Raw genomic sequence first — 27,315 nt, 5'->3', positions numbered from 1 at the left:
GAAGAAGAGGAAGAAAAAGGGGAAGAAGAACAAGAAGGATGAGAAAGAACAAAAAAAAAGAACAAGAAGAGGAAGGGGAAGAAGAGGAAGGGGAAGAAGAGAAAGGGGAAGAAGAAGGGGAAGAAGAGGAAGGGGAAGAAGAAGGGGAAGAAGAGGAAGAAGAGGAAGGGGAAGAAGAAGAAGGGGAAGAAGAGGAAGAAGAGGAAGGGGAAGAAGAAGAAGGGGAAGATGAGGAAGAAGAGAAAGGGGAAGAAGAGGAAGGGGAAGAAGAAGGGGAAGAAGAGGAAGGGGAAGAAGAAGGGGAAGAAGAGGAAGGGGAAGAAGAAGGGGAAGAAGAGGAAGAAGAGGAAGGGGAAGAAGAGGAAGGGGAAGAAGAAGAAGAAGGGGAAGAAGAGGAAGGGGAAGAAGAACAAGAAAGAAGAGAAGAAGACAGACGAAAAAGAATAGGAGGTGGAGATAAAGAGACCTTAGAAAACAATTTGTTATGACATTAACATACATAAAACATGGATACAACCCCAGAACACAGAAAATAGTCTCAAGGTCGATGAAAGAATGAGTGTTTAGAAAATTGGTCTAGACGAAACAGGCATGTATGGCTTCAACAAAACTATGACTTTGCTCATTAAGAGAATTAAGAGAAATTAACAACAATATTTAGATAAAAGGAAAGTAGAACAGGAGTGATAATTGAAAGTGTCACAATTAAGGGTAATTTCAAGAGATGGTTGACCTTTTGTAAAGTCAAAAATGATTTTAGACTTGGGTAATGGTCTAGTGGATACATCACCGGACTGTGGATCACATGATTCATGGTTACTTCCATTCCTCCTAATAATTTTTAGCACTAATAGTATTTAAATTGATTAAAAAAGACGATTTTATGGTTGAAATTCCATTCTCATAATCTGAAGAATAAATTGCAAGGGTTATTAAAAACAATAATTGCAATGTTCTCATAATATTATTCACAATATCTATACATTGTAGTAACAAAAACCATCAATACCACCACCAGTATAATAATTATTAATCAGATCAATAATAATTTTTTGTAACTATTCAAAATCATCATGAGCATCAAAGATGATCTTGCGCCTCACCTCTTCGATAAGATGCCTTGCCGTTGCAAAGGCGATAGCTACGCCATCGTGCGTGCTGGTGCCCCTCCCTAGTTCATCCATGATGACCAGACTGCGGCAGGTGGCCTTAGCCATGATGTCCGACGCCTCCAGGAGCTCGGACATGAAGGTGCTGCGATTCCTGAAGATGTCATCAGAAGCTCCCATCCTTGGTCACGGTGAGATGGAGAGAGGGTTGAGGGTAAAGGTCAAGTTAGAGCACCGTTGATAGAATTTTAAAAGTTATGTACCTGTATTTCTTTTGCAGGTCAAATAGAACCAATGCCCTGAGAGTGAATAGAGTACCAAAGCTGTGACATCATAAAATCTATTTTGAGAATTTCTCAATTTTTTCTTCCGAAAGAGCATAAAAAATAATGTCCAAATGTTGAAAACCGAGTATGTTAAGTATTGGCTGAGATATGACCATCTGAATAAATAGATTTCCTATGGGAACTCAGTGTTATTTTGCTCTGGTTCGTAATGTTATGAACAAGAGCAAAATACCACTGAGTTCCTATAGGAACACTTCACCACTCTATGAAGTGGTTATTGACTTTTTGTGGAATAATCGCTTAGAATTTTGAAAGGGATTTTAGGTGAGTCACCAAATGTCTCTTGGCTATGGGATGTCAAGTGCAACACCCATGATCTGTCACCAAATAATAGATTTTTTCCTTCTAAATTATTTTGTTCACATACACAAAAAAAAAAAAAGAAGGGATACATTTAGCCCCCCCCCCCCTCCATAACTGGCCCTAAATTTTCACTTAAATACTACAGAACTTATGACCGAACAGAGATATTGTTAGCGCATAATTAATATTCATCCAAATCAAATTTCATGTCTGAAGGATATTACAAAATGTATACATTACCTTTAAGGTGTACCAATCACCTAAACAAAAATTGTAAACAGCTAAAATGCATGAAAATGACAAAAATCCTTCAACCAGCATTTTGTGGGCTAACAGATAAGGAGTAATTTTAAAGCCCCACTGTACGACTTGTAGCTACTTGTTTCCTCTATATAGAAAACAATGTCTAAGCGGTGCCCTTGGTCCCCCATGATCCTCTTTTTCTCATGATAATTGATGAGATAGCCACCTGTCAGTGACCTTGCTGGGTGGTCTAATCCCTCTTGGGCAAACTAGTACAGACGGCCTTTAAGCATGCACATACGGATGCATCGAGTAGTCTACTCACAAGTCATTTTACCTTAATTGAAAGTGTATTCAAACTCTCTTTACAGTAGTTTTGTTTGATAGAAGCTGATATTTTGAACAAAGCATAGAGATGCTGAACTTTTAACATATAATAATAATAACAATAATAATAATATTCAGCTTTTATATAGAGCTCAATACATCTCGTACGTCTCTAAGCGCTTTACAGATAAAGTCAATATCCTTTTTGGTGATGTGTACACTTAAATGTCAGAGTTCAATCAAGCAGTGCACTGGGGTGGTTACCTGGTAAAGATGGCATCTACAGCTCCTATGGATGCGCTCTCAGCAGGAACATAGGAACCAAGCTGAGCCATGATGGTGATCAGAGCCACCTGTTTGATGTAAGAGCTCTTTCCTCCCATGTTAGGACCGGTGATGATCATACAGTTTAACCCATCCACCTGTTATAGTTTTTTTTAAATAGAAATACATGTATATGAATTGTTGATATGCATATTAGTCATCAATTTCTCCAAGCAGCTGGACTCAATAATCAAATAATGTTCTGACAGAAGTCTTGATTTCGAACCCAAGCAACAAGCAGAAAATTTAAAAATACAGGTACTAAAGTCAGGCAGATGCCAAATATACAAATGAAGTGACTTGTTTGACATTCAGATCATTGAAGATTACACTTTACAATGTATTCCATCCACAGATTTAAAAAAAATGTTCATTTGATCACGTTCTAAACAAAAAACAATGTTTATTTTTTGATATGCATACAAAATGAAAAGATACATGCCAGTACCTAACTAGCGCCAAAATACAAGTAAACAAGAAATCTTCCACTCTTCCTTTCAAAGTTTAACCAGAAGATGAACATCTGAAGCAAATTCATCCGAAGTTTACCCATTCACTGGCAAATTTTGTTGCAGTATTTTAACTTGCTTGATACTCAAAACTAAATATTCAAACTCTAGCACAGGGCCTACAGTCAGCCTGCAATCTTAACTTACATTGATAGAAGTATCATTAGGCACATACTGATCCCCATCGGCCTTCAGCGTGCTCACTACGGGGTGACGCCCCCCTTTAATGTCAATCTTGCAAGGGCCATCGTGGATAGTCGGTCTAAATGCAAAACAAAAGGAAGAAAATACTACAATGGGTGAGGGGCACTCCTGGGGGATATTTCACATATCCTTTTTTCAATGACAAATGACAAATATCATTGACAAATCTGCTGGTAATGAATCAGAAGCAAGGATTTCAGTAGCTTAAAACAAAAACTGTCATTTGTCACTGATGACAGGTTTTCTGAAATGGGGCCCAGCTTAGTGTTTTTTCTTTCTCAACTACCATGGGTTTGGATCTTCATGCTGTGCTAATAATACATAGACAGGGCATTCAATCTAGATCTGCCTCTCTCTACCCATGTGCAGTAGACTAGTTACAGCCTTATTCTCTTTAGAATGGTGTGAGAAAAACAGTTGTTTAGCATGTGATATGTTGGAACATATAAAAGCTACAAGTGTTCAATCGTAAGGGTGCCAACATCCCTAGGAAAGCTACGTCAATCATTTATGAAAGGGAATAGAGACATTGTTTTAATGAATTAGGGGCTATATAGAAATAATGCCATCCTTAATATCATAATCATTATCATTGATATAAATCAATTAAAGCCCCACTGCACTACTTACAGCTAATTGCACCCTCTATATAGCAAACAATGCCTAATCGGTGCCTGTTGGTCCACCCATGATCCTCTTTTTCTTATGTTAATTGAGAGTTGATTTGATGAGATAACCACCTGTCAGTGACCTTGCAGGGAGGTCTAATACCCCCTGGCCAAACTAGTACAGACGGGCTTCAAACAACCTTTCATTTGGTGTAAAGATTTCTAAGCCTTCCATCTAAACTGTTTGTTTACACTAAAAAAAAAAACACGAAAGAAATTTGAGAACTGTACCTGCAATATCCATCTTGCTTAGATACGGTTGCCAAGGAGAGGAGACAATCAAAGCTTGCCAGATGCTGTACTGCTCGGCGGTATGAGAAATAATTCTCTCCAAAGGACCTGAGGAATACATATATCAACTCTTTATATACCATACAAACTTTTACCCTGTACCACATTGTACTCAAGATTAGTTTACTGTTTCCAATGCAACATTAATCTATAATAAATACTAAGTAGTAAATAATAAGTGTTAAAGGGATGTCATTGAACTTAGAACTTATCAAGACTAGAAATAGTTTTGAAAAGCCATTGTGTTGCACAAAGCAATCCTTTCATCAATCGGTGCCTACTGTTTAGTGTAAAATTGCATGTGTCACAAGACACAAACAAGCAACCCTGCAGAGTGGTGAAGAAAGAAACCAAAGGGTTAAATTCTTTGTCATCATTTTCTAATATCAAGCGTACATGTAAATGTGAACAGATTTAAATAATGATGATGCATTAAGTATCCATTGTTTGAATAATTGACAAAATCCCCTATTCATAATCAATTCAACAGAAACAATAGACACGTCTTATCATTTTTCCTTTTAAAAAAAATAAAATCCAAGATATTAGAATGACATGGTTTGCAATCAATACAATATGTAATGATCCACATCTTCTCAAATGACGGCTTCATCACATGCGCTGAATGTAGAAACATTGTAAAAGGTAGTTCTGAGGAAAATGTTTTGACAGATTGACTGGGTTAACTTTGGTATTAAACATAGGCGAACCCACATCAACATTGATATGGATTTATAATCTATACATACAAATACAACCGATAAACACATTTTAAAGTAAATTTGCAAATAGCAAAAAGCTAATCTCAAACCTACTCTAAGAATTCTAGCCATGCATTCTGACAGTCGGCCGCTAGCTGCTCCCTGAGTTGGCAAAGCCTCTTGAAACTTTCTTCAACGTAGGGTGGCCGGTACCTTGATACTTGCTTTGTACTGCAATGATGAAATACAGGGATAGCCATTATGAAACGAAAAATACATGTATGCCTAGGGAGGGTGTATTACCAATGATATGAATTATCAATTTAAGAGAAACCAATTACAAATTATCTTTAAATATAATCTTTTAAGAAAACTATTCTGTGTTTCCTTATTAAATGAGTATTGAAATTACTAAAATCTTCTTTAAACGAAAAATGTGTTTTCATTTAAACCGGCGATGATATCTTGTATCATGTGCGGTTTATAAACAACAAACAAAAGTGTGAAGTTTTCATTTTATTTTGTATTTTGCAAAGATACCCAATCCCTTTAACAAAATAAGAGTAAACATAAATATCTAATCTCGAAACTGTTATAAAAATGATGTTTTATAATACAGAGTGAAAGATGATAGATGATTCTTAGAGTAAAAAATCAAAATATAGATGAGCCTTACCCACTGATTTGGAGCCAATCCTTGGGCACCTTCTTGACTTGGCTGTTCTTGACTTCAATCATATACTGGGGTAAAATGGAAGACAACTCAACATCAAAATCTTAGCCCCTTCTTGTAAAGAGTGGATACTTTTTGCAAGTCATTTGTGATTGATATCAGTCACAACTATGCACATAAGAGATAGGGGACTGCAAACTTCTGATTAATAAGAGGACTTGCGATTGATTTGCATCAATCACAACCTTTTATAAGGTGGGGCCCTTTAGAGCCTTGAAAATGACAACCAGGCATTCAGTTTAGTTTGTCTCCAAAGATATGTACATGAGGAAAAAAAAATATGTCACAAAAGTCGGCAGCTTGAGAACTTTGTTGAGTTCATAGAAATGCACACACCTCATTTCCAGATACCGTCACATAGTCGGCTGTTGGCATGGCAACCTCTTTCCGTAGTCTCTGCCTGTGTTCAGCCATCTTGCTCTTGACTGCTTCAATGTCTTGCATGCATTGGTGGACCGATGGGAACTGAGAAGGGTCGGCAAACAGCTTGGTCTTATCGCCATCCCTGATAAAACAAAACAAAAAGCAGAAAATAGGTGGTGAATAGACTGAATTCAATGTCATTAGGTAAGATGTTTATAGTAGCTTACGAAATGCCCCCCCCCCCCAAAAGAAATAATAAAATCTTCTTTAACACTAGACTGTATGCTTTCCAAAGGCAAATTATATGCTTGATGAAGTCACTTTCCTTACATTTGATTATAAAAGGAAGCTACAGTAGCTATCCAAATAGGGTTACTATCTGATTTTTTTTTTTACAAACTTCAGGATGAAAATCCTCCTATATAGCAGATTCTGGAAGGAAAGGAAGCATACCCATCCAAAAACAACCATGCATGATAAAACCACCTGTTTTACCTTGGTTTCAGGAAATATTTGATGATCGATGTTCGATGATGATTGTTTTACCCGACTGCTAAGAAAGCATGTATGTAAACAACCAGGGGTCGGTTTCGAACCCGGCTACTAGATCATTGCTCTACCACTGAGCTACATGTATCCCACCTCCTGATGTACATAGTAGCTATCCATAATCCAAAATGCATTATGAAATGCCTTTTTCTACACTAGTATCAGAAAGGAAAGTACATGTCATCACAACAAGATGGTTTTACATTATTTGATTAACCCTCATGCACCTCACAACACACAAATACTCAAAGCAGCTACAGTAAAATCAAGTTTTTACCTGTGACTCTGACTGTGGTGGTTTTATTAATGAATCTCCTTTCACCTCCTCATTCTGACCATGCGCATAATTAACACATACACTCAAACCTGTCTATAGCAACTGCCCAAGGGAAACTCAAATAAAGGTCTTTGTAGACAGGTTCCTTTAGTACATGTTTCAATGAGAAACCATTTTCAAGGGGGAAAAAATGTGGTCTTTGTAGACAGGTGGTCAATAAAGCAGTTTTGACTGTACATGAATATGTATGAGGTTTGTAACAATGTAGGGAAACACTCACCTGACTGCTTTCTCGTTGATGGAAGCTAGGAAAGAATCAATTCCTTCCAAGAGCGATGGCATCTGGATGAGGATGTCTTTGAGCAGAACCGATTTGATATCAACAGACTCGCGCAAGGTCTTTACCGTCAAGCTCAGCCTAGACAGGGCTCTTGTCACTGTGACAAATTCAGCTGGAGAACACTGCAAAAAATATAAAAGTCAGTAGAAATAGGTAGAGTAAGATAAGATAAGATAAGATAATAATAATTTATTGTCTTCTTCCAAAGCAAAAGAAGAAACTTTCTTTCCAGGTGATGATACATAACATTACACAACTTATACAAATTTATAATATAAATACAATCATATCAAATGCATAAAAAGTATTGAATAAATAAACAATAAATACATATAATACAAAATACATAAAACATAAGGATAAAGGGAAGAAGAAAAAAAGGAAGGAATAGAGAAGAATATAGAATGAGGGGATTAAAGGAGAATGTAGCCCCAGGGTAAGTAACTATAAAAAAAGTAACCATGAAGATAAGTCCCGGGTTCTTGTATTGACAATTATTTTTGACAGAATGCAACACCAAAATGTAATATTGTTGTATACATAACATATACGTGTAGCAGGCCATTTCTTAAAAATTTGATATCAATAAAAAACTGAGTGACATATAATCCCCAATACAAAGTTGTTCAAGTCCAATCAAATATAAAGCTTAAAATAGCTTAAATCATGTATAATAACTTGTTACAGGTCAGAGATTTTAGGTTTTTCATAAAACTCGTTATCATTAAGAAGTGTCACAATTCTATCACAAATACGCCAATCAAATGCAACAATTTACATAGCTTATAACAGTTACTGCAACAATACAGCCTGGAGAACACTGCAAAAAAAAGTTCGTAGAAATATGTAGAGTATGAAAAGAAGTCTAACAGCTACTGCAACTTGTTATTTATAACAAGTTTTGTGAAACAGGGTTCAGGTTCGTATCTCCGTTTACAAGTACGTTCTGATGATTAGATAATACACCTGGGGGGTGTTTCACAAAGATCCTAAGTAGAACTTAACACTAAGTTGGACTTAAAATTTATGGAAAGCCGTTAGCGACTTTGAAAATATTTTGTAAAAGTTATTTTGAAAGGTATAAAATGTTGATTCAAATCATTCATATTTTTTTTTATCAAGGAGATTTTATGTTCTTGATGTGGAAGTTATAAGAAAGTCTAAAATACGTAAATTTCTGCTTTTGAATGTATTTCATTATAAGGCTACATATGGCTCTCCATAATTTTTAAGTCCATCTTAGAGATAAGTTCAACTTAGGATATTTGTGAAACACCCCCCTGGGCCCTGTTTCATGAAACTCGTTATCAATAACAAGTAACAATAGCTGTTATAAGCTACTGAAATCGTCGCATTTGATTGGCTAAGTGAATGTTTGTCATAGAAATGTAGCAAATTATATGAAACAGGGCCAAGTACCTTCTTGTGGTAGATGGAGCATAACCCTCTTTCAACATCAGGCGACCTGGAGAGAACTTGACAGAGCTTGTCTAGCGATGAAGAATCAGAGTCTAGTAGCTCTGTTACAGCCTCAAGTCTTGATTCTATGTCCCTATTAAAGAAGGATGGAAAATACTGCCATTTTAAAAAGGGTTGAATGTTATGTTTCAACATTGGGAGACCTGGAGAAAACTTGACAGAGCTTGCCTAGTGATGGAGAATCGGAGTCCAGTAGTTCTGTCACAGCCTCAAGTCTGGATTCTATGTCCCTATTGCCCCATAGTGCCTTGCCTTGTGTTCTATAGTAGTTAAATATTCCTAGAGTGTATCATTATCATTAAAGTCCTTCAAAGCGACTAAATTAGTAGGTAACAAGAACAATACAATTTCTTCTTTTTTGCTGCTATCAACAAAATAATCCCTTTCTCAGAATCCATTGAATCTACAAGTATCAAACAAGAGTATCATCTAATTCAATAGATAATTGAATGATTTCTTGACTAATTACATTTTCTTTCGCAATGATCCACTTACTGAACATCTGTAAGAGGTTGAGATAACCACTTCATGAGCTGTCTCTTTCCATAGCGTGTCTTGGTGTGGTTGAGCACCCATAGCAGTGTCCCTTTCTCACTGCCGTCAACCTGTGATATGAAAGGTTCATCGGTAAAGTATTGCACTGAGTAAAGTTGGTAAGATATCCAAATCGACCCGTTTAGTAATATGTTATACACACTACTGTACTTGAAGAGTAGTTTCACTTGGCAACTCAACAGCTTATAAGAACCTTGCCTAACATAGCAACAGCAGTTTAACACTGACTAAAGCTAGTATGGTATTCAAATAGACCTGTTTACTTAGTTTATACACACTACTTTACTTGAAAAGTAGTTTCACTTGGCAACTCAAAAGCTTGTAATAACCTTGCCTGACATAGCAATAACTCAAGTATGAAAAGTGAATACAATCCATAGAGATGCCAGTATGCATATCACATGAAATAGATAGTTGCTATTCACAGGTTCTTGAGAGAAACATGCATGAATTTAAATACATTTACATAAGAAACAGGTCAATCGATGTATTGTAATGAGGTTTTTCTTCCTCTAAATCAAAAGGGGACTACAGTGTATGACTGATAACATTCATAATATATGATATTCCCTACTGTCAATATGGATACTTACCGTTATTTCATTTATTACTTTCCAAGTTGGGATTCAAAGCAAATAATTATCAAAAGAAGAAAAAAAATGAATCAATTTACACACACATTCTATAATAACATCGGAAGATAAAAAGACTATGGAAACTTACTTGGTTCTGAAATATTTCTAGATTGCGGAAGGCACATGCATCTAATCTCAATGTATCCTGTGAAGAGTTGAATGCTCTCATGTTGCTGAATACAGAGGAAAAAGATAAAAAATGAAAAAGAAAATGGCTTATCGGGTAAGGTGGTGATAAAAAGAGATATTTTATAGTGGTCATATTTGTCACGCAAGGTGCTCAATGTGCTCTAATATTAGCCTGGCTCTAGCTATCAAAGCTACTGATTTCGTGCTCACAGCATTCAAGAAATTCCATCCTCCCAGAAGTGGCCTGCCTTGCTTTGAAATGGCTAAAAGACACTAAACATGTTAACAGGAGATTTAAGCCATTATCCTACAACCATCATAGAGTACCGAAGCTGTGACGTTATAAAAATCTATTTTTAGAATTTCTTAATTTTTTTCTTCATTTTCCGAAAGAGCATCAAAAATAATGTCCAAATGTCGAAAACCAATTTAATATGTTAAGTATTGGCTGAGATATGACCATCTAAATAAATATATGTCCTATAGGAACTCAGTGTTATATCCTCTGGCTCTCAACCATTAGGAGCTAGAGCATATAGCACTGAGTTCCTATAGGACATATATTTCATTATTTTTGATGTTCTTTCGGAAAATGAAGAAAAAATTGAGAAATTCTAAAAATAGATTTTCGTTGACCTCACAATTCACCACTCTATTACGTATGAAGAGGTCTATCTGTAACAGGTAATTTTCCAACTGATTGTGAAGAAAGAGCCAATTCTCAAATCACTTTCATTTTTAAGAGTAAGCAATATTAACAAACCTTGTAGCCTGCAGAATCCTATGAAGATTGAATTCTTTCAAGTACTTCAGCAAAGCAGCTAAACAACAGATCACAGGCTTGGGTAAACTCAAGACCGATTGAAGAACTGCAAGGATTGAACAACACATGTATAGATGAATGTCTAATGAAGTTGCAAGACACAGATGGTGCTCCTAATGAATGTTTAGGATTTGGTCAAACTGAAGGCAAACTGGTAACACCATTGAATTATAAAGTGTTTGACGATTTTTTAAGTTTAGTATTCATGTACAAATTCATGTTTACATAATATTGGATATTTATATAGTGCACATATATCCACCATGCATGGTGCTCAAGGCACTCTAACTATTACCCAGCTTTGCTAGGTAGCCGATTTCGGCGCTCACAGCATTCAAGGAATTACTTCCTACCGGTACCCATTTAGCACCTTGGTAGGGAGTGGCAAAAATTCTAATATATCTAATAATATATCTAAAATTTGTTGGTCATATACAAAATATGTGCATGTTTATTAAGCACACCTCTGGCTGTTGACAAAAAAGAACGGGACATAATATTCAACGTAAAAATCTCATCGATTTGATTACTACGAAACCTTAAAATAAAAAATCGCTTTCAAAAAGTTTCTTTCACCATCTTATTGCATGACCAAAACTCAAACTTATCATCAAAGGTTTCGTTTAAAAACATGGAGATCTGATTGTTACAAGCCTGTAAAAGACCTAATTGTGTATTGCAATCACACCTTACCTCCAGTCTTTGCTGATTGGGTTTCTGTTTGGTTGCCATAGAAAGATGAGACTTCTTCTACTGCACTAGTATACTGGAAAACATCGGCTGGTAATCGCTCTATTCTGATGCGATCTTCAGTTTGGGAGCTGAAATAAAACAACAAAAACAGTTAAGAAAACAATTAAATACATAAGAAATTATCAAAACAAGAGATAACATAAGGGGTTAAGGTTCATAAGGTTAAGGTTCATACATGTATTTATTGTCCATTTAACAATGGAAATTCATTGTGTTACATGGTATTGCGATTCACATATATTAAACATAATAAACACATTCAAAATTCAATAAAATAATTTTGAGATGACAGTAAACAGAAATAAACAATTAACAATCAAAACAAAGATATAGTCATGCATCAAAAATAATATACATGTATATCAAGTGAGGTGGAATAACGATAGGATTTTACAAGTAAGGAATAACCTGGTTCTTCCAAAAAATTTTGTCGTATTATTATTCCAAACGGTCTAACAAATGTATGTAGTGAAAAAGAATGCTTGAATATGAAGAATATATGATTTATGGGTAAAATTTGCATAAATTACCATATGCCAATGAATGAATTATTCAAAAGATTTAAGTTACCATAGTATTCAATACACTTGACTTGACATGCATGCACATTTTCGCAGCGATCGGCCATTTCACGTAATGGCCCAGGTAATTGATCACAGAGCAATTCTCGCTACCCTAAATAGGTACGAAAATCTCGAAATTCGCGAGACGAGGTAATTTTCACTCTCTCGGGTCGTCACTACAACTTCCGGTATAGAGTCCCATCCCGCTGGCGCTAGCGCCTGTGTTCGCTGTGCAGAGTTTTCACGCACGCTAAAATCGATGCCAATCAGTGTAATTTGTACAGATTATAATATGCAATGGAAAGCTTCGGGCAGAATTAGTGACTTTAGCACAAAAGGCCGTTAAACTCTACCGTGAAAGAGAGGGTTGTGATCACGAACGCCTGCACAGGAAGCTGTAATGTCGAAAAGCTATCCCATAATGCAATGCGCGTTTTCAGGATTTTCCCCGGATCTCGGCAGAATCGCTATTTGGGGTAGCGAGAATTGCCCTTAGAGCATAAGTCATAAAAACCCACACAAGGACAAACCTCATCCTGAAGTCCTTGAGTAGTTTCTCTGTTTTGTCTGACAAGGTTTCAGGCAGGAGCAGCTCTACAGGCTGAATGTGATGCAGCCTGGTATCGAGCTCACTCAGATGACCGTTGTCATGGAAACTATCATAGATGACATCCCCCGTAGCTGGTTGAACTGCCTGTCAGAGGGAGAAAGTACATATGTCATCAAATCCCCTATCCGTGTAGTCTACTGGGCTTTGTTGTTTTCAACTGTGGAATGTTTTCAATATCTTGATCCTCTAATACTGCATTAATGCATTCTTATTTATGTCTTATAAACATCTTTATTGTCATGTGATACTCTTGTGAGTGATTCTATGATAGTATAATTTGACAATTTGTATTTTGACGGAAACAGCAAATGATTTGTATTCCAATCGTACTTTTATTTTTGTGTAAGACCATAAAATTGAATTGAAATTAATTGAATTGAATTGAGTTGCATTGGATTGAATTAAGTTGTGTACTGGATATATATATGTTCTGAAATCTAGAGCTATCAACCACAAGGCATCAAATTATTGAGAAAGGCACATAGCATTTTGCTGTGATTTGTAATTTACAGGCAGCAATACTCCTCTCAAAATGAATGATAGGCTAATCAAAACCACATTTCCAAAATACTCAAATTCATATTAATCAGTATTGCATATGAATTCCTTCACTTGATCTACAGGAAACTATACTACTACACGGAAAAGACAAACACACCTCATGCATTCTTTTTAAGAACACTTACTGCAAGTCCAATCTGAATATGATCTTTCTTTGGGCTTTTGGATCCTTCTTTGGGGAGCTCACATACACACAGGAGATAACTTGTGGGAGATGATGAGAAGGCTGGCTGTTCCTCTGCATACTGCCCATTCTGACTGGACGGCTCCAGATGTGATCAGTGGTCCGGTCAAGGAACAATGAATGAACAACGTATTGCAGAATCTTTTCATTATTTGATAATGATATATTATTATTATATTTTTTTCTTGGTATCCGCCTGTACTTGGAAATGGTGATATTATTGTATCAGTAGAGGAGTTTGTTGCCATATAATGAACCTAGCTTTTTCAAAAAAAATTTTTAAAGCTGATAAAATGATCCTTTAACCCTACGTTAACTGGGGGGGGGGGGTCAATTTGACCCCCCCCCCTGTAAAAATTTTGCGACTACTCCGAAACCGCGGCAGATGTAAAATTTTCCTCTCATGACTTTTTACTTTCGAGTCTTACGCATCTTTTAAAACAATTTTTTTGAAAATCGGACCTACGGTTACAAGGTCGCGTGACCTTTTGTCTTTGCATGTCAGCCCGAAAATCGCTCATTTTCGTGATTTGTGTACAAAACATATGTAAAAGTCATTTTTCCTAAAAATAGATAAAACATTGGTAATTCAGTCTTGTTTAAAGTTTACATGTTTGTTTTGAGGTAAAAAATAGTTGAATTGTAGTTATAAATAAATAAAACAACAAAAACAATAAAATACATAAGTTAAAAAAACAATGAAATACATAAGAAATTATAAAAACAAGAGATAACATAAGGAATAACCTGGCTCTTCCAATTTTTTGTGTTGTATTATTATTCCAAATGGTCTTATAAATATATGTAGTGAAAAAGAATACTTAAATATGAATAATCTATGATTTATGGGCCGAAATGTGAATTTTATGACCTTATTTGCATAAATTACCATAAATATGCAAATTAGTGAATTTTTCAAAAATTTGAAATTACCATAGTATTCTATACACTTCACTTGACATGCATGCAAATTTTCGCGGCGATCGGCGGTGAAACGGCCGAGATCTTAGGGGGGGGTCAAATTGACCCCCCCCCCCAGTAAAAACCTGGTCTGAAATAGCCCAGTTAAAATAGGGTTAACACAATGACCTACAACCTGTAAAAGTATCCCGCACCAGAATTTAACTGACAAGTTCACCAATCGCCATAGGCACCTCAAAACACTGAATTGTCTCATGACAAAAAGTATCTTTCAAATGTATTCATCTCCAAGTGATGCGGTTGCAATGAACACCTAAGTTAAATCAACAGAAAAAAGAAGATATTCAATGAGACTATAGTGTTATCTAATGTATATCTTTGTAAACAGAGACAATTGAACTCTAGATTTTTAGTTCTTTGGTCAATATTTCTGTGTTTTTGACCTATAGACTTCTGCTTTATGAAGGCAATGGGTTCAATTTTCTCCTGTCCATACAAGAAAGCCATGTGACCAGTAGCTGGACGGAATGTAAAAGGGATATCTTCACCAATCAATGTTGACTTGGTGTACAGAGCGGTCAGCTTTCTCTCGAAGGGCTGACCCTTGTTGTCACCGGCAGCCTTGAGAGCAGCAGTCTCCATCTGTTTGACCACGCCCACCTTGTGTCCCTTGGCAACCAAGCGACGGACGTGCACAAAGAGACGATGCGTTGGTATGCTGGCTGTCATGAAGTTGTGGTCCAGATGACAAAAGATGTTGAGATCTCTGGATGCGATCTAAAGAGGCATTTCACAAAAACATCAAAGGAAGGTAGAAATGACTCTGAATCATATTCAATATATTGTGTTAGTGATGACTATACTGACAGTATAGTACTCAGACTAGCAACCATTTAAAATGTTGTGTTCATCACACATGGTTTTTAAAAGCTTAAAGGTATAGTTGAGTATTGGTAATTTCCAAAGTGCCCCTCCAAAACAAATTTGGTTTATTTCAGTACCATATGAAAGATCATCGAAAAAAACATGGGAGATGATAATAATTCCAAATCAAATGCTCTAATTGTTGTGCAATTTGCTTTCAAAACATTATATAAAAGTGTTTGACGTCCGGACATCACTTTTGACTTTCGACGGTTTATTTTTTGAATTTACGTGTTTAGCTCCCTCTATGTCATTTAACAACCAGCGTATTTACAACGAGTGTTTGAGTTCGTTGGTGGTACGTACAGTACTACAGGTAGCTAGCAGGCGGGTATCCGACCGCGCGCTAGTAATACAGTACAGCTGATCAATTCCAATACGCTGCTTTCACGTAAAGTATAACACACACAGCTCATATCAGATTATCACCGGCGCCGATCGAACGTTAGACAGCTACAGACAAGCTTTGATTGAAATACGATAACGAGATCGAGATTGGAAAAGGAGCTCGAGGTCACGGACGATGGCCGACTCGGACTCAGCTAGTGCTAAGCCTAAGGACAAGGCTAAGGCTACGCTAAATCGGAATAAGACTAAGTAAGACGGTAAGAGGAAGGAGAGAAACAAGCAATGGCAGCTCGACCATCCGGCCCAGAGGAGGCGCGGGAGTGGCTGTGAACAAGGCCAGGGTACGGCGGAGAAACTTCGCGAGCTGCAGGCGGCCTTCTCGTTGCCGAGTCTAGAGGATGCAATAGACATGCCAGCTCACTGAGAGGTAAGTTGAAATGATATACGCCCCACTGCATTGGGTAGGCCTACCGTTTTAATTTGATCTAGTCTAGAGACTAGATGCATGGAATCGGCAAATTTAAGAAATTACGTTTTGTTATCTCTTGCCTTGGATTTTTAATTCAGATTTCATGAATCATATGATATTGATAGTCTAGCCTAGGTCTACAGTAGACCGAAAGCTTCAGTCTCTATATCGTCGGTTGTTCCACTGAGACTACGTCTGGCTCCACTAGACCTCCGGATGAATTTGGTTCAAATGAAAATATTGGAAGCATATGCGATCCTACAATATTCAGTGAACGTTGTCGCGTTGAAATCGAGTCTAAAGTGATGAAATTGTAAATAATAATCTCTTTATGGGGTATACTATAACTCTCTCTCAAGGTCAATATATTAATTCAGCTATACAACAAGCTACAATTGACCGATTGGCTATTACCTTTTTGAAATTATATATCACAACTACATATTCCGGGATTTTTATGGTAGCAGCTACCGTTGTACGACCGTAGGCGCTATTTTAAATTTATCAAAATTTACCGGGAGCACCGGTAAATTTTTATATTCAATTTTTTCGAAAGCAGAAGTGTTTTAGGAGCTAAATTTTCTAGTGCTTATAATACTTTCACAGGGGCATCCAAATATATCAAAATTGTAAAGAATCACTATCCACCCAATTTTCAAAATTTCCCAAAACTTTGTAATAGACCCTACCTTTAATGTCCCTCGTTACAACTGCAGTTTTCTTTGTAATGATGACGTGCAGGGCTAGTCAACCGGGTAAACATCCTGCTCTTTTTAAAAGTCGACAAGGTTATACTATAGCTTGCTTGAGATGTGACTGTCTCATCTATATTTATCTCTACCAAAGAGTGTCTCAACTTCACATACATGACAGAGAACCAATGCATCAGTTATTAGTCATGCAAATTCCAAATCTGGCTAGCTGTGATAATTATTAGAGAATGCCATCTTCAAAATAATTTCTTTTGGTGATTTAAAATCTGAATGTTTTTTACTTTGTTAATGACTTTTGTTTCTTCACTTTTTACAGATATGAAGAACAGACAACACAATCCATCCCCAGCGAAGAAATTCCAAGCAGCAGTAGGGGAATTAGCAGGTGAATAGTACAAGTCACCTTTGACCGCAAATTCATGGAGAACTTGGCCTACTCTGCTGATTTGCTCGCTTCAGGTAGGATTCTGTATACATGTACAAAAGGCTCTGTAAATTGAGAGGAATTTAATGAGAATGCGTTCATTACGTACATGTTTGCAAGATTGAGCTCTTTTTCGGTTATGACCTATAAAATTGGGACATATCAGCAGGTCAAGATAATGCATCTTATTTGCTCAAGTGTATGACATGGGATTTTCAATATTGATTTTGTGGTATGAAAATAATGAAATGCCCTATCATTTATATCAGTTTTTTTTTTTTTTCATAATTCCTTAGGCACACCAGCATGCTCGAGTGTTTCCACAACCATATACTGATGTATGCTTCCAAGCGGTATTCCTTTGAGTAAGTATTTTTAGTATCATTTTGTATGTTTGAAGTAAGATTGTGGAAAAGTTGAAACATATTATTACAGTACGGTTACAGTTACAATATCATATTTTGAAGCAAATAGCAAAGTTAATGAGAAATTATGAATGACATCTATATAAATGCTGAAATCACTTTTGGATGCATGCAGAGTCTTGAAACAGCAGACTTTGTATCGTACTTGTGTCGGTACCTGATGTTAAGTCAAGTTGGAGTGGTTGTAGCAGGGAAATGTAACTACCTTTAATTAAGAGTCAATAATTTACAACACAAATCCAGAACTGAAGTGAATGGCTCGTATTCACAAAGGAGGTTTGTACAAACCATGGTTTGGCCAAGGTTTACATCTATGGAATGCCATTTGTAAACTGATGGAGAAGGAATGTAAACTCCATACTTGTTAACAATGTTAATTTACAATTTACGGTATGCGAGCAGCATTCCATAGATGTAAACCATCGTCAAACCATGGTTTGTACAAACCTCCTACAAACCTCCTTTGTGACTACGGGCCAATGAGTCTGAGATTTGTCTAAAGCATTTACTATTCATTCATCATGGTAGTGGTAATACCAATTGTTTGTCTTATCCATCCAGCTACCCAGCAAACCGGGCAAGGAATTTGCTTGCGGTCATCGACTACATGGCACACAAGGACAGGCCCGACCAGATTGATGAACAAGGCAATACAAAGTGAGTGGAAATTAGAAAGAAAGAAAAAAAGGTTTTCTTTTCTTTCTTGTTTTTCCTATTTTTATTTGTACATTTTTTTTTAGATGGACAAGGCAATCCAAAGTGGGTGGAGTAAAAAAAAAAAACATGATTTTTTGTTTTCCCTGTGTAGTTGGACAAGGCAATCCGAATTGGCCGTTCTTTCCCATGAAATTTATCAATTTTGGGGAAATTATTAAATATCTAATTGTCCTTCCTGGGAACGCCCCTTTTAAATCGCCAAAATATGACGTCATCTAAAGAAGTTGTCCCTGTACACGACGCACATCTAAATTATGTAGATGACGGACTGTAAGCTGATGGTTTGTCAATCATGCTGATGATTTTGGACCCTAAATGCGGACTTGGATTCAGTGTAATAATATACTTGGTGTGTAATGCAAGGTTCTGGAGTCATCAAAATCATCATAAATTTGGCAGAGTTTTGGTAAAGTAACAATCACTTACACAGAAAGATGTATATGGGACAACACACATGGTGTCGGCCTGTCGGGGCTAGTACTACCCTGATTTCCTTATCTTTCTATGCTCATTACTCAGCCAGTATACATTTTCTTCCAAAATTGTTTGGCACATGACATTTATTTGTAATCTTGAACATTCAGTGTAAGTTTCGTTAGATTCTGTGAGAATTCATTTTCTTTTTTTACCAGAACTCAAGTTTATCTTTAAGAGATATGAATCATTTCCAATTGACAAGAATGAGTGTGCATATTATGCAACTTGTTACATTTTGCATGTTCTTTTATTTTATGATACAGATATGTTGCAGTATGGTCAAAGCGTGCCAACAACTACGTGGCCCGGAAGGAGAAGGTCCCCAAGACCTACCCCTACATGTATGTACAAGGACTCATCGGTGCGATACTGGAACGCAGAGAACAGGACCAAGGACCACTGTTCTCGAAGGCTGTTCTGCTCCCTGATGACCCTAGACACACAAGGCCCCGGCTTGCACCATTTCCTCCACCACAAGTTGATGTGATCCTAGCCAGGAGACTAGGCCGATTAGAGAAATCCATGTAATCCTCTGTAGTGAACATTTGGGATTGTCTGACTTGAGAACTGCTTTTTTTCGAGCAGAGACTAAGGGATCCAAATGGCGTCCTTCCGTCCATCCTCCGTGACTGTACACAAATTTGAATGAAGTCTAATGTGAAATCTTACCTGCAAAAATCAATTAGGGTTGCTAACTTTCCAACCCTGCATCTGTTTGTAACCATACTTGATTGGTAGATGCCCTTTATTGGCCTCCATGATATTCTGGAGTTGAAGGTCACATAAGTAGGTCAAAGGTCAAATGAGGTTCATTGTTGCATGATTGCATGCAAGACTCTTAATCGCCTCGATTTAATTTGTCCATGTGGCATGTTTTTAGGCTATCTTGAGGATTGGTTGGAACTTAACATTTTGGACTCATTTGGTTGCTAATGATTTTGTGGTCCGGAGGTGAAAGATTGCATGGCTTAGCATTACGAGCATGTATTCTTGATATGTCAGAGACCCTTTGACAAAATACCACCAAACTTGATACTAGAGTGTCCCTGGGGATCATGGGGATGTGGTTATCTGGAGAAAAAAAATCACATAACACATGATATACATGTACCAGAAATAAATTGTTATTGTTGCTAGATTAGCCACCATGCTTGGCACTTGTATATTGTATTACAATAAGAGGTTGGCAAGTTTACAAATGGAAGAAATGTAGGAATATAAAAGACAAATTGTGACATCAGTGTATAAAAGCTCTATGTGATTTATACAATTCATAATTTGTGATAAAATCAGTGCTTGCTCATGTGGAAATGGTGGATATTTCAATTTGTATCTATTTGGCAACCTATATTCCTTGAAGAAGTTACGGTAGTAATTATAAAATTTACAGCCAAGAGGTCAAACCATGAGTCAACAATGTGTTTGGTTTTAGTGACTGTGCATGTAACTGAGGTGACAGTCGATCATGAAAAAGACTATACTTCGGAACCTGTTGAAAATCAACATGGACAGAAGAAAGATTTGTAGAATATCTTATTGTAAATAGTCTTCATTTTTTGTTTAATGCAATCAATGTGACTAAAATAATGCAAGCGAAAAAGAGAAATGATCACAAGACAGCAAAACAGTTGGTTTCATGCATCATTTGAATCAATGAACGTGAATCAGCTCAACGCCAAAGTATTGCGGTTCAAGGTTATACCATCAAGAGATATGCTGCCTGTAACTACTTTGTAGTTTGAAAGGGTGTATAAAGGAATAAGGATACAGTTGGGCAGGCGAGTCTTTCTGTTGGTCTATTGTAAAAAACTGGGTCAAATATTTTCCAATTTTTTTGCAAATTGTAATAAAACTTGGTATACCGATTGACCCGAGGGTGTGCAAGACACATTTGTTGTGTCTGTCTGTTAAGGTACCTCCATGGTAACCAAGCTTTGCACAAAGAATACAATTTTGTTTTAATAATCTTGTGGAGCATATTCTTTCCAAGTTTTAGCAATTTTATAGTTTTGGTATCTTTGATGAGGCATTATAATAACAGTATAAAACTCAATGCATGTGCAGTGTGTAAAATAAGTATGTGAGCAAACTATTGGAAGTAGTTTGATCGATTCATATGAAACTCGGTACACACAACGCAGAATTGTCTTTTGTGTGCGTATAGGACATGACCAGTTTTGAAATGTCTGTGCTATTTTTTTGAAAAACCTTATGTTGGATGTTAATCACTTGAGGTGATATTCATAGTCGAGCATTAGGGAAGATGAAAGACATATATGTACCTAACTATACTTAATTTTGTGCTGAAACTGATATGATTCAGGATTTGAGATCGATATAGAGTATGTATACATGTATACTCGTACACATTAAGGAAAAGAATCACTCAGACAATTTTTAAAGCATTTATATATAAAGTAAGATGTGAAACTTAAAAGATAAAACCAGTTATGGTCATGCGACTGCATTGTGAAAGGATTGTTGTGGAATCGATCAGAAAAGGTTGATCATCTAGCATATAAGTCTTGGTGTGTACTGCAAGGTTCTAGAATCATCGAAATGATAAAAAAATTGGCCCAGTCTTGGTAAAGTTACAAGCACTGTACACAGAAAGATGTATATGGGACTACGCACAAGTGCGCGACACATGCGTTATATCTATCAAGTCCAAATAGATATAATAATTTACCAAATATACCAATTAGTAGGCAGTTTCTCGGCAAAATTTGTATGATCACGTACTAGTCAAAACATTGAGTGCGGGCAAGCACTGAATCAAATGACCTGGGTAATAGTATATTTGTCAAGCGCGTAGAAACATTACTGTTATAGATACTTTTCTTTGGTAAACTTATCTACACATTGCCTATAGAGTATGTCAAGTTTTTATGAAAGACACAAGATAAGATGTATATAAATAAGCAGTAACTAATAAGTAACAAGACATGGTGGTATACAAATAAAGTATATTGCTCCTTCTTAATGACGACGGTTAAAGTTGTCATAGCGATAGATGCTAAATAAAAATGTGCCTTTTTTAATACACATGATCTGTTTGTATGCAATGGTTGAAATCAACATCACGTTTAAATATTGCCTTCAGTACAGCAATTATAATTTGTATTCATCTCAATAATGTTGTGTAAATTTAACTGTTAGTTATGGCCGAATAAAGCTTTCAATGTACACCATAAAAATATGTTATGTATCTTCATTTTAGCATTACTATAATTATATTAAAATCTTATGTCTTTACACATTTACAAGTTATCACGTACTGACGTAGGTCATGCAATACACAGGCACTGTAGAACACAACTTATTTACAAGAAGTTACAATCACTTTTTTTTTTAAACTTTACAATTGCATGCAGTACCAAAATAAGAATAATGAAAAACACTGCATTATGGACAAGTATGAATCAAGTAAGATGTTAAATTAATTCACTATAATTCACTACTGTTATTCATTATAGTATACTGATACAACAATTTTTAATATTTTTTAAATTTATTTCTTTTTATTTCTCCAATTTCCCTTTAGCCATGTACCTTCATGTTATATATGTTAAAGGTGTCGCTCTGGACCTATAACATATGATAAGACAAAAAATCCACCAGTTATTTCTGATTTCTATCAAATTTTTAGATTTTGTGTTGTTGTTGTTGTTTGGTATTATCGGCGTTTCATTCTTTTTTAGAATATTTACGCCTTTCACTTTATTTCTTTTTTTTCTTCTATTTTTGGTACTATTTGTCAATTCATATTCATCTCTTTTTTTTTGGATAATATAATCTCAGATCTACTGGTCCATGAAAACCCCTCACCGCAATTGGCACCTTCCTGCCAGACCGGCGCGGTACATTGCGCAATCTTCTCGGCCATCATTGGCCTAGGCAACTCTGGTGCCGGTGAGAGGATTCTGGGGTAGATCTTTTGAGTCTCTTGTTTGGGGTTTACCGTCCTCAATCCGTCTTTACTCTTTCTTACCTTTTCTCTTCTAGTATTTTTCCATTTTGTAAAACCTTATTTTTCTATCAAAGTGGGTATCAACATCTTAGGGCATTTGGTTGTCGTGCGATATGTGCCAAAAAAAAAATGTGGATTTAGTAATTCCTTTTTGAATGAAACATGGATTTAGCTTCTTTTGGAATTGAATGGATTTAGCTCCTTTTGGAATGAAACTGTAATAATGTTGTTTACTTTCTTTTCGAAAGGTTATATTTATGTGTGATTTCACTATTATTATTTAAAAGGAAAGGTTTGCTGCTAAATTTGAATAAAATTTCAGTGACTTTATTGAGAAAATATGATTTATTTTTTATTTTTTAGGTACAATAACATGTTTCATTCCAAAAGGAGCTAAATCCACGAAAATAAAAAATCAAAAAATTTAGTAAACATCAGAAAAGCCGAAGGGAAGATTTTTTCTTATCATTATTGGCAGATAATCAGGTCCATGCAGGGTGACACCTTTAACATATATAACAACATGAAGGTATACATGGCTAAAGGGAAAGTGGAGAAATAAAAAAGGCAATTTACTCAGAAGTACCCAAAGTGGATTTGGCTCTTTTTGGAATGAAACTCTTCACATATTATAAAAGGAAGACAAGTAATATAAAAGGAAAAACGAAGGCCCACGTCATTTACATAGAAGGTAGGTGGACAGATAACCTCGATGTTTTTAATCTAATTTCATCTGGGAGATCATTCCACAGCTTTGTTCCTACAAACGAAATACAAAATTGCCCTTGCGTTGTCTCACATATTGGTTGATAGATAGAGTAAGCCACTTTCTTTACACTGTAGAAGTAATCAACTGGGTCATACGACGTACAATACATACACATACACTACTACTAGGTCGAGCGTACTCGCACTACATCATACACATACAGTATTCGCATATCGCGCTCAAAAACAATAGCGCTACCAGTACCACAGACCATGCAATTATGTGCAGGCCTCGCATACCATAATGTGTACAATATAAATCAGTCAGCGCGCTATAGACATGGTTCGGATATTACTTGCACGCCCATATCCGATCGTCGTCTTGGCGAAAATTCACGGTGTGCTGCCGCTTGACCGAGAGGTGGCGCTATACAATTACACTGAACACGCCTCGAAAGTAAAATTTTTGATAAATAAAATCATTTGCAGTCGAACAGGTTTTTTGCATATAAATTCACTCTAATGTAATATTTCGGATTTATATCTTCAATGATGCATTCTTAGACATTTATTGTATGTTTTTTATGTTTAGATCATAGTTTCGTTCGCTAATGTGAGTATTGACCAACACTCAACTATTCCTTTAACAGGGCAAGAAACAGAAACTTTTGATGAGATGACATTCAGGCAAGCTACATTCCATATAACTATTGAATTGTCATCACTGCACCATTTTCAATCTATCAATGCCAGCATGTGTCATATTCTTTTTTATCCTAAAATGATAAAAGATTGAAAATTCTGTGATATAGTACTGTTATCATAATCAGTGTTCTGAATCAATTTTTTAAAGGGGGGGGGGGGGCACTTTTAAAAATTCACTGGTTTCAAGAACCAATGTCACAAATGCCTGTGCCTCTTAGTGAAACCAGTAATAAATTTTTCACTTGCGTGACAGAAGATTAAAAGCATTACCTCAGCATCTTCCCCAAAGAAGCGATACCGGTATCCACATTCCACAAGAAGGACAGTGTCTGTATAGCTCTCCTTGATCTTCATGAACTGCTGCTCCAGAGGGGTATACTGTGACTTTTTTACTCTTGAAGTTTTTCCACTGACATTGTCTGAGAACCCTGTTGACGACACTCTTGGAGACGAGATTGTTGAACTGCCTGAGTGCCGAGAGAACTTGTTTTTGAGAGCTGTTAACTTTGGCGATCCTTTGCACCGAGTAACCTGAGCACCGTTTGATGGAGTCCTAGGATCACTAGATATTGAAGTTGCAGGAGTTGATGTCCTAGATTCTTTCTGAATAGTTTCTGATTTTGGACCCACGGGTGAGCGTGGACCTTCAGTCTCTCCGGCAAGGCATAGAGGGCTCGAAATATTTGAAGGTGAAAGTGGGGGTTTGTTGGTATCCCCATGCATCCCATGTCTACTCTCTGACTCTGCATGGCTTGATGCAAGGGCAAAGGCATTGAGCTTCTGGAGAGTACCAGCTGAAAGTGGAGGGATGTCTCTGCTGTCTGGAAAATGCACAATGCAAATTATATCACAAACATCAGTTAAGTTTGAAATAATTGTTTATCTCATAACCATAATCACATAGCTTAGCTATGTTGAAACATGTTTACATGTGGAAACATTCTGCAGTATAATGCACTAGATGGCAGGCCGTTTGCAAGGTTGATAAAAGATTTTGAAAAAGCTCATGAAAACAGGGACTACAATGGGCAAATGTCCATTCTACAAGTGTGCCGACAAGTGCATCTCAGACATCTCAATAAATAACGACTAACAAGGTTGGATGAACATTTTTTATATTAAACATAGAAACAAAAATATCTATAATAGATTTCAATAGATTAATACCTTACCTATCAATTATGTGTCGGATTTTAATTCTCAGTATTTCTAACTTGCTAATACAAGAAATTAAAATAAAATAATCATCTACTGTATCAAACTGTCCCTACCCTCACCTACATCAAACAAGACTTTTGGACTAATGCTGCTCCAAAATATTAGGTATGCAATTTTTTTTTATTTGTGTAAAGCATCAATTCTACCTGAATCGTGAAGAACTTTGCCATCTAATTTCAGCTGTTTGGGTGAATTCTGCTGGAAGTCCTCATCCTCCCCTATGGAACGAGGTCGCTTACCAGCAAGAGAGTCTGTTGAAATGATCTGTAGATTGAAAAAAATGAATGGAGAAATAATGAATGGGTTCATTGTAATTGTAATTGAAATGGTTTATTGAAGAAAAAAAATATGACATGTATCTCAAGCCTCAAGGCTGATATTGTCTGTTTACAAGGTAATCAGATATTTCAAATTATAATACAGATATCAAAATACAAAAGCAATACAACATTATAACAATGGCAAAATCACACAGCAATATTATATAAGATTTAGAAATATATCACATATGTGGATAAGTAGTTATGATAATTTGGGCAATATCATTCATTATTATCTGTATGTTAAGGCTTCCAAGTGGAACAATAAATCAGTGTATTTAGTATCTTTAGCAAAGCACCCGGATGGCAGATCAATATTATTTTCATATTGTTCTGTCATCAGGGAACTTCAACTTCAACTTCATTAATGCTGTTATTGTTTTTGTTGCTGTCATTTTTTTATTATCCTTATTATTATCACCATCATGATCAATTTCATCATCATGATCATCACCATTACCATCATCACCATCATCATCACATTATCATCATCACCATCACCATCATCATCGTCACATCATCATCATCGTCCTCATCCATCAATATCATCATCATCATCATCATCATCATCATCATCATCATCATCATCATCATCATCATCAATGATCATCAATTCATCATCATCCAGAGTGTAGCTGTCAGTAGATTAGACAGCAATAACCATCTGATTTGGGTCATTTCTTTAATAAAACTGACATTTGTTGTCATTCCCCAATACAGATGGCAACCCAGAGATCTCGTACCGTGGGGGTAAATTAGAGCCACAGCGTAACAGCTTTTCGTTACCGACATTTCTCCCCCGATTTTTTTTATTTAGATCTAATTTCCTGATTTCTAAATCAGATGTAAATTAGCTCGATATGTCATTTGTCCTAATTACAGTTATCAAAATTTGATAACTCAATATTAAATAAATAATTTACGGACTTACTTAGACCCCTATATGAATTATCCAATTTGTACCTCAGAACCGCGAAGCAGTACGTTCATGCATTCGAAATATTACCCGGCGGCCGATATATTTCCGGGTCCACCTACCAAAACATAGCCAATGGCCAATCAGAGCACTCGTTTCGTGCGAGTTCGTTGGTCAAGCCGGGCCGACTCGTATGTAGCTACGGTAGCTATTGGACGTTCGAAAAGAAAAAATTAATATTCATCAACTAAAACCAAGACGGATAATGTTGACGACGAGACTTTCTCGGATTAATCATTAATTTAGGATCTAAATGAGCAAGCTATCGTAAGTCAAATAAGCTATATAGATCTAGGTCTATATGTTATTTTTAATTAGACTCTAATTATTGTCATATTGGCTATATTGCAGCATGTGTGAGGATGTAAAGAGTGAAAATCTCGTAGCATATCTCATTCATCGCGGTCCTGCCGAACCGAA

General features: G+C 36.3%; 2 protein-coding genes across 2 annotated transcripts in view; one reads left to right on the top strand and one right to left on the bottom strand.

Moving 5' to 3' along the window:
- LOC756012 (DNA mismatch repair protein Msh3) overlaps nucleotides 1-27,315 on the bottom strand; it is a 30,178-nt gene that overhangs the window by 2,426 nt on the left and 437 nt on the right. Inside the window, exons 2-19 of the mRNA XM_030976362.1 lie at nucleotides 25,746-25,863; nucleotides 24,652-25,202; nucleotides 15,044-15,278; nucleotides 13,522-13,670; nucleotides 12,756-12,919; nucleotides 11,603-11,730; nucleotides 10,850-10,955; nucleotides 10,046-10,130; nucleotides 9,263-9,372; nucleotides 8,708-8,840; nucleotides 7,229-7,410; nucleotides 6,096-6,264; nucleotides 5,703-5,767; nucleotides 5,141-5,257; nucleotides 4,266-4,373; nucleotides 3,310-3,424; nucleotides 2,594-2,751; nucleotides 1,104-1,290 (exon numbers count right to left, since the gene is read on the bottom strand). Coding sequence (XP_030832222.1) covers nucleotides 1,104-1,290; nucleotides 2,594-2,751; nucleotides 3,310-3,424; nucleotides 4,266-4,373; nucleotides 5,141-5,257; nucleotides 5,703-5,767; nucleotides 6,096-6,264; nucleotides 7,229-7,410; nucleotides 8,708-8,840; nucleotides 9,263-9,372; nucleotides 10,046-10,130; nucleotides 10,850-10,955; nucleotides 11,603-11,730; nucleotides 12,756-12,919; nucleotides 13,522-13,670; nucleotides 15,044-15,278; nucleotides 24,652-25,202; nucleotides 25,746-25,863 — 2,880 coding nt within the window. The remainder of the gene's footprint in view (nucleotides 1-1,103; nucleotides 1,291-2,593; nucleotides 2,752-3,309; nucleotides 3,425-4,265; nucleotides 4,374-5,140; nucleotides 5,258-5,702; nucleotides 5,768-6,095; nucleotides 6,265-7,228; nucleotides 7,411-8,707; nucleotides 8,841-9,262; nucleotides 9,373-10,045; nucleotides 10,131-10,849; nucleotides 10,956-11,602; nucleotides 11,731-12,755; nucleotides 12,920-13,521; nucleotides 13,671-15,043; nucleotides 15,279-24,651; nucleotides 25,203-25,745; nucleotides 25,864-27,315) is intronic.
- On the top strand, nucleotides 15,432-21,257 carry LOC115920577. The gene is made up of 5 exons (XM_030976571.1): nucleotides 15,432-16,200; nucleotides 17,272-17,414; nucleotides 17,676-17,744; nucleotides 18,366-18,461; nucleotides 19,262-21,257. Exons 3-5 carry the CDS (start codon nucleotides 17,686-17,688, stop codon nucleotides 19,524-19,526), a joined length of 420 nt encoding a protein of 139 aa, XP_030832431.1. The 5' UTR covers nucleotides 15,432-16,200; nucleotides 17,272-17,414; nucleotides 17,676-17,685; the 3' UTR covers nucleotides 19,527-21,257.

The sequence above is a fragment of the Strongylocentrotus purpuratus genome, unplaced genomic scaffold, assembly GCF_000002235.5.
Source record: "Strongylocentrotus purpuratus isolate Spur 01 unplaced genomic scaffold, Spur_5.0 spur5_scaffold_9, whole genome shotgun sequence".
NCBI lineage: Eukaryota > Metazoa > Echinodermata > Echinoidea > Camarodonta > Strongylocentrotidae > Strongylocentrotus > Strongylocentrotus purpuratus.
The sequence above is the reverse complement of the archived record's forward strand: the minus strand, read 5'-3'. Positions and strand labels throughout refer to the sequence as shown.

Coding starts and splice junctions, on each gene's coding strand:
- LOC115920577 (XM_030976571.1), top strand. CDS start 17,686: ATGCTCGAGTGTTTCCACAACCATATACTGATGTATGCTTCCAAGCGG. Junction 17,745..18,365: donor TCCAAGCGGTATTCCTTTGA/GTAAGTATTTTT, acceptor TTATCCATCCAG/CTACCCAGCAAACCGGGCAA. Junction 18,462..19,261: donor GATGAACAAGGCAATACAAA/GTGAGTGGAAAT, acceptor TTTATGATACAG/ATATGTTGCAGTATGGTCAA.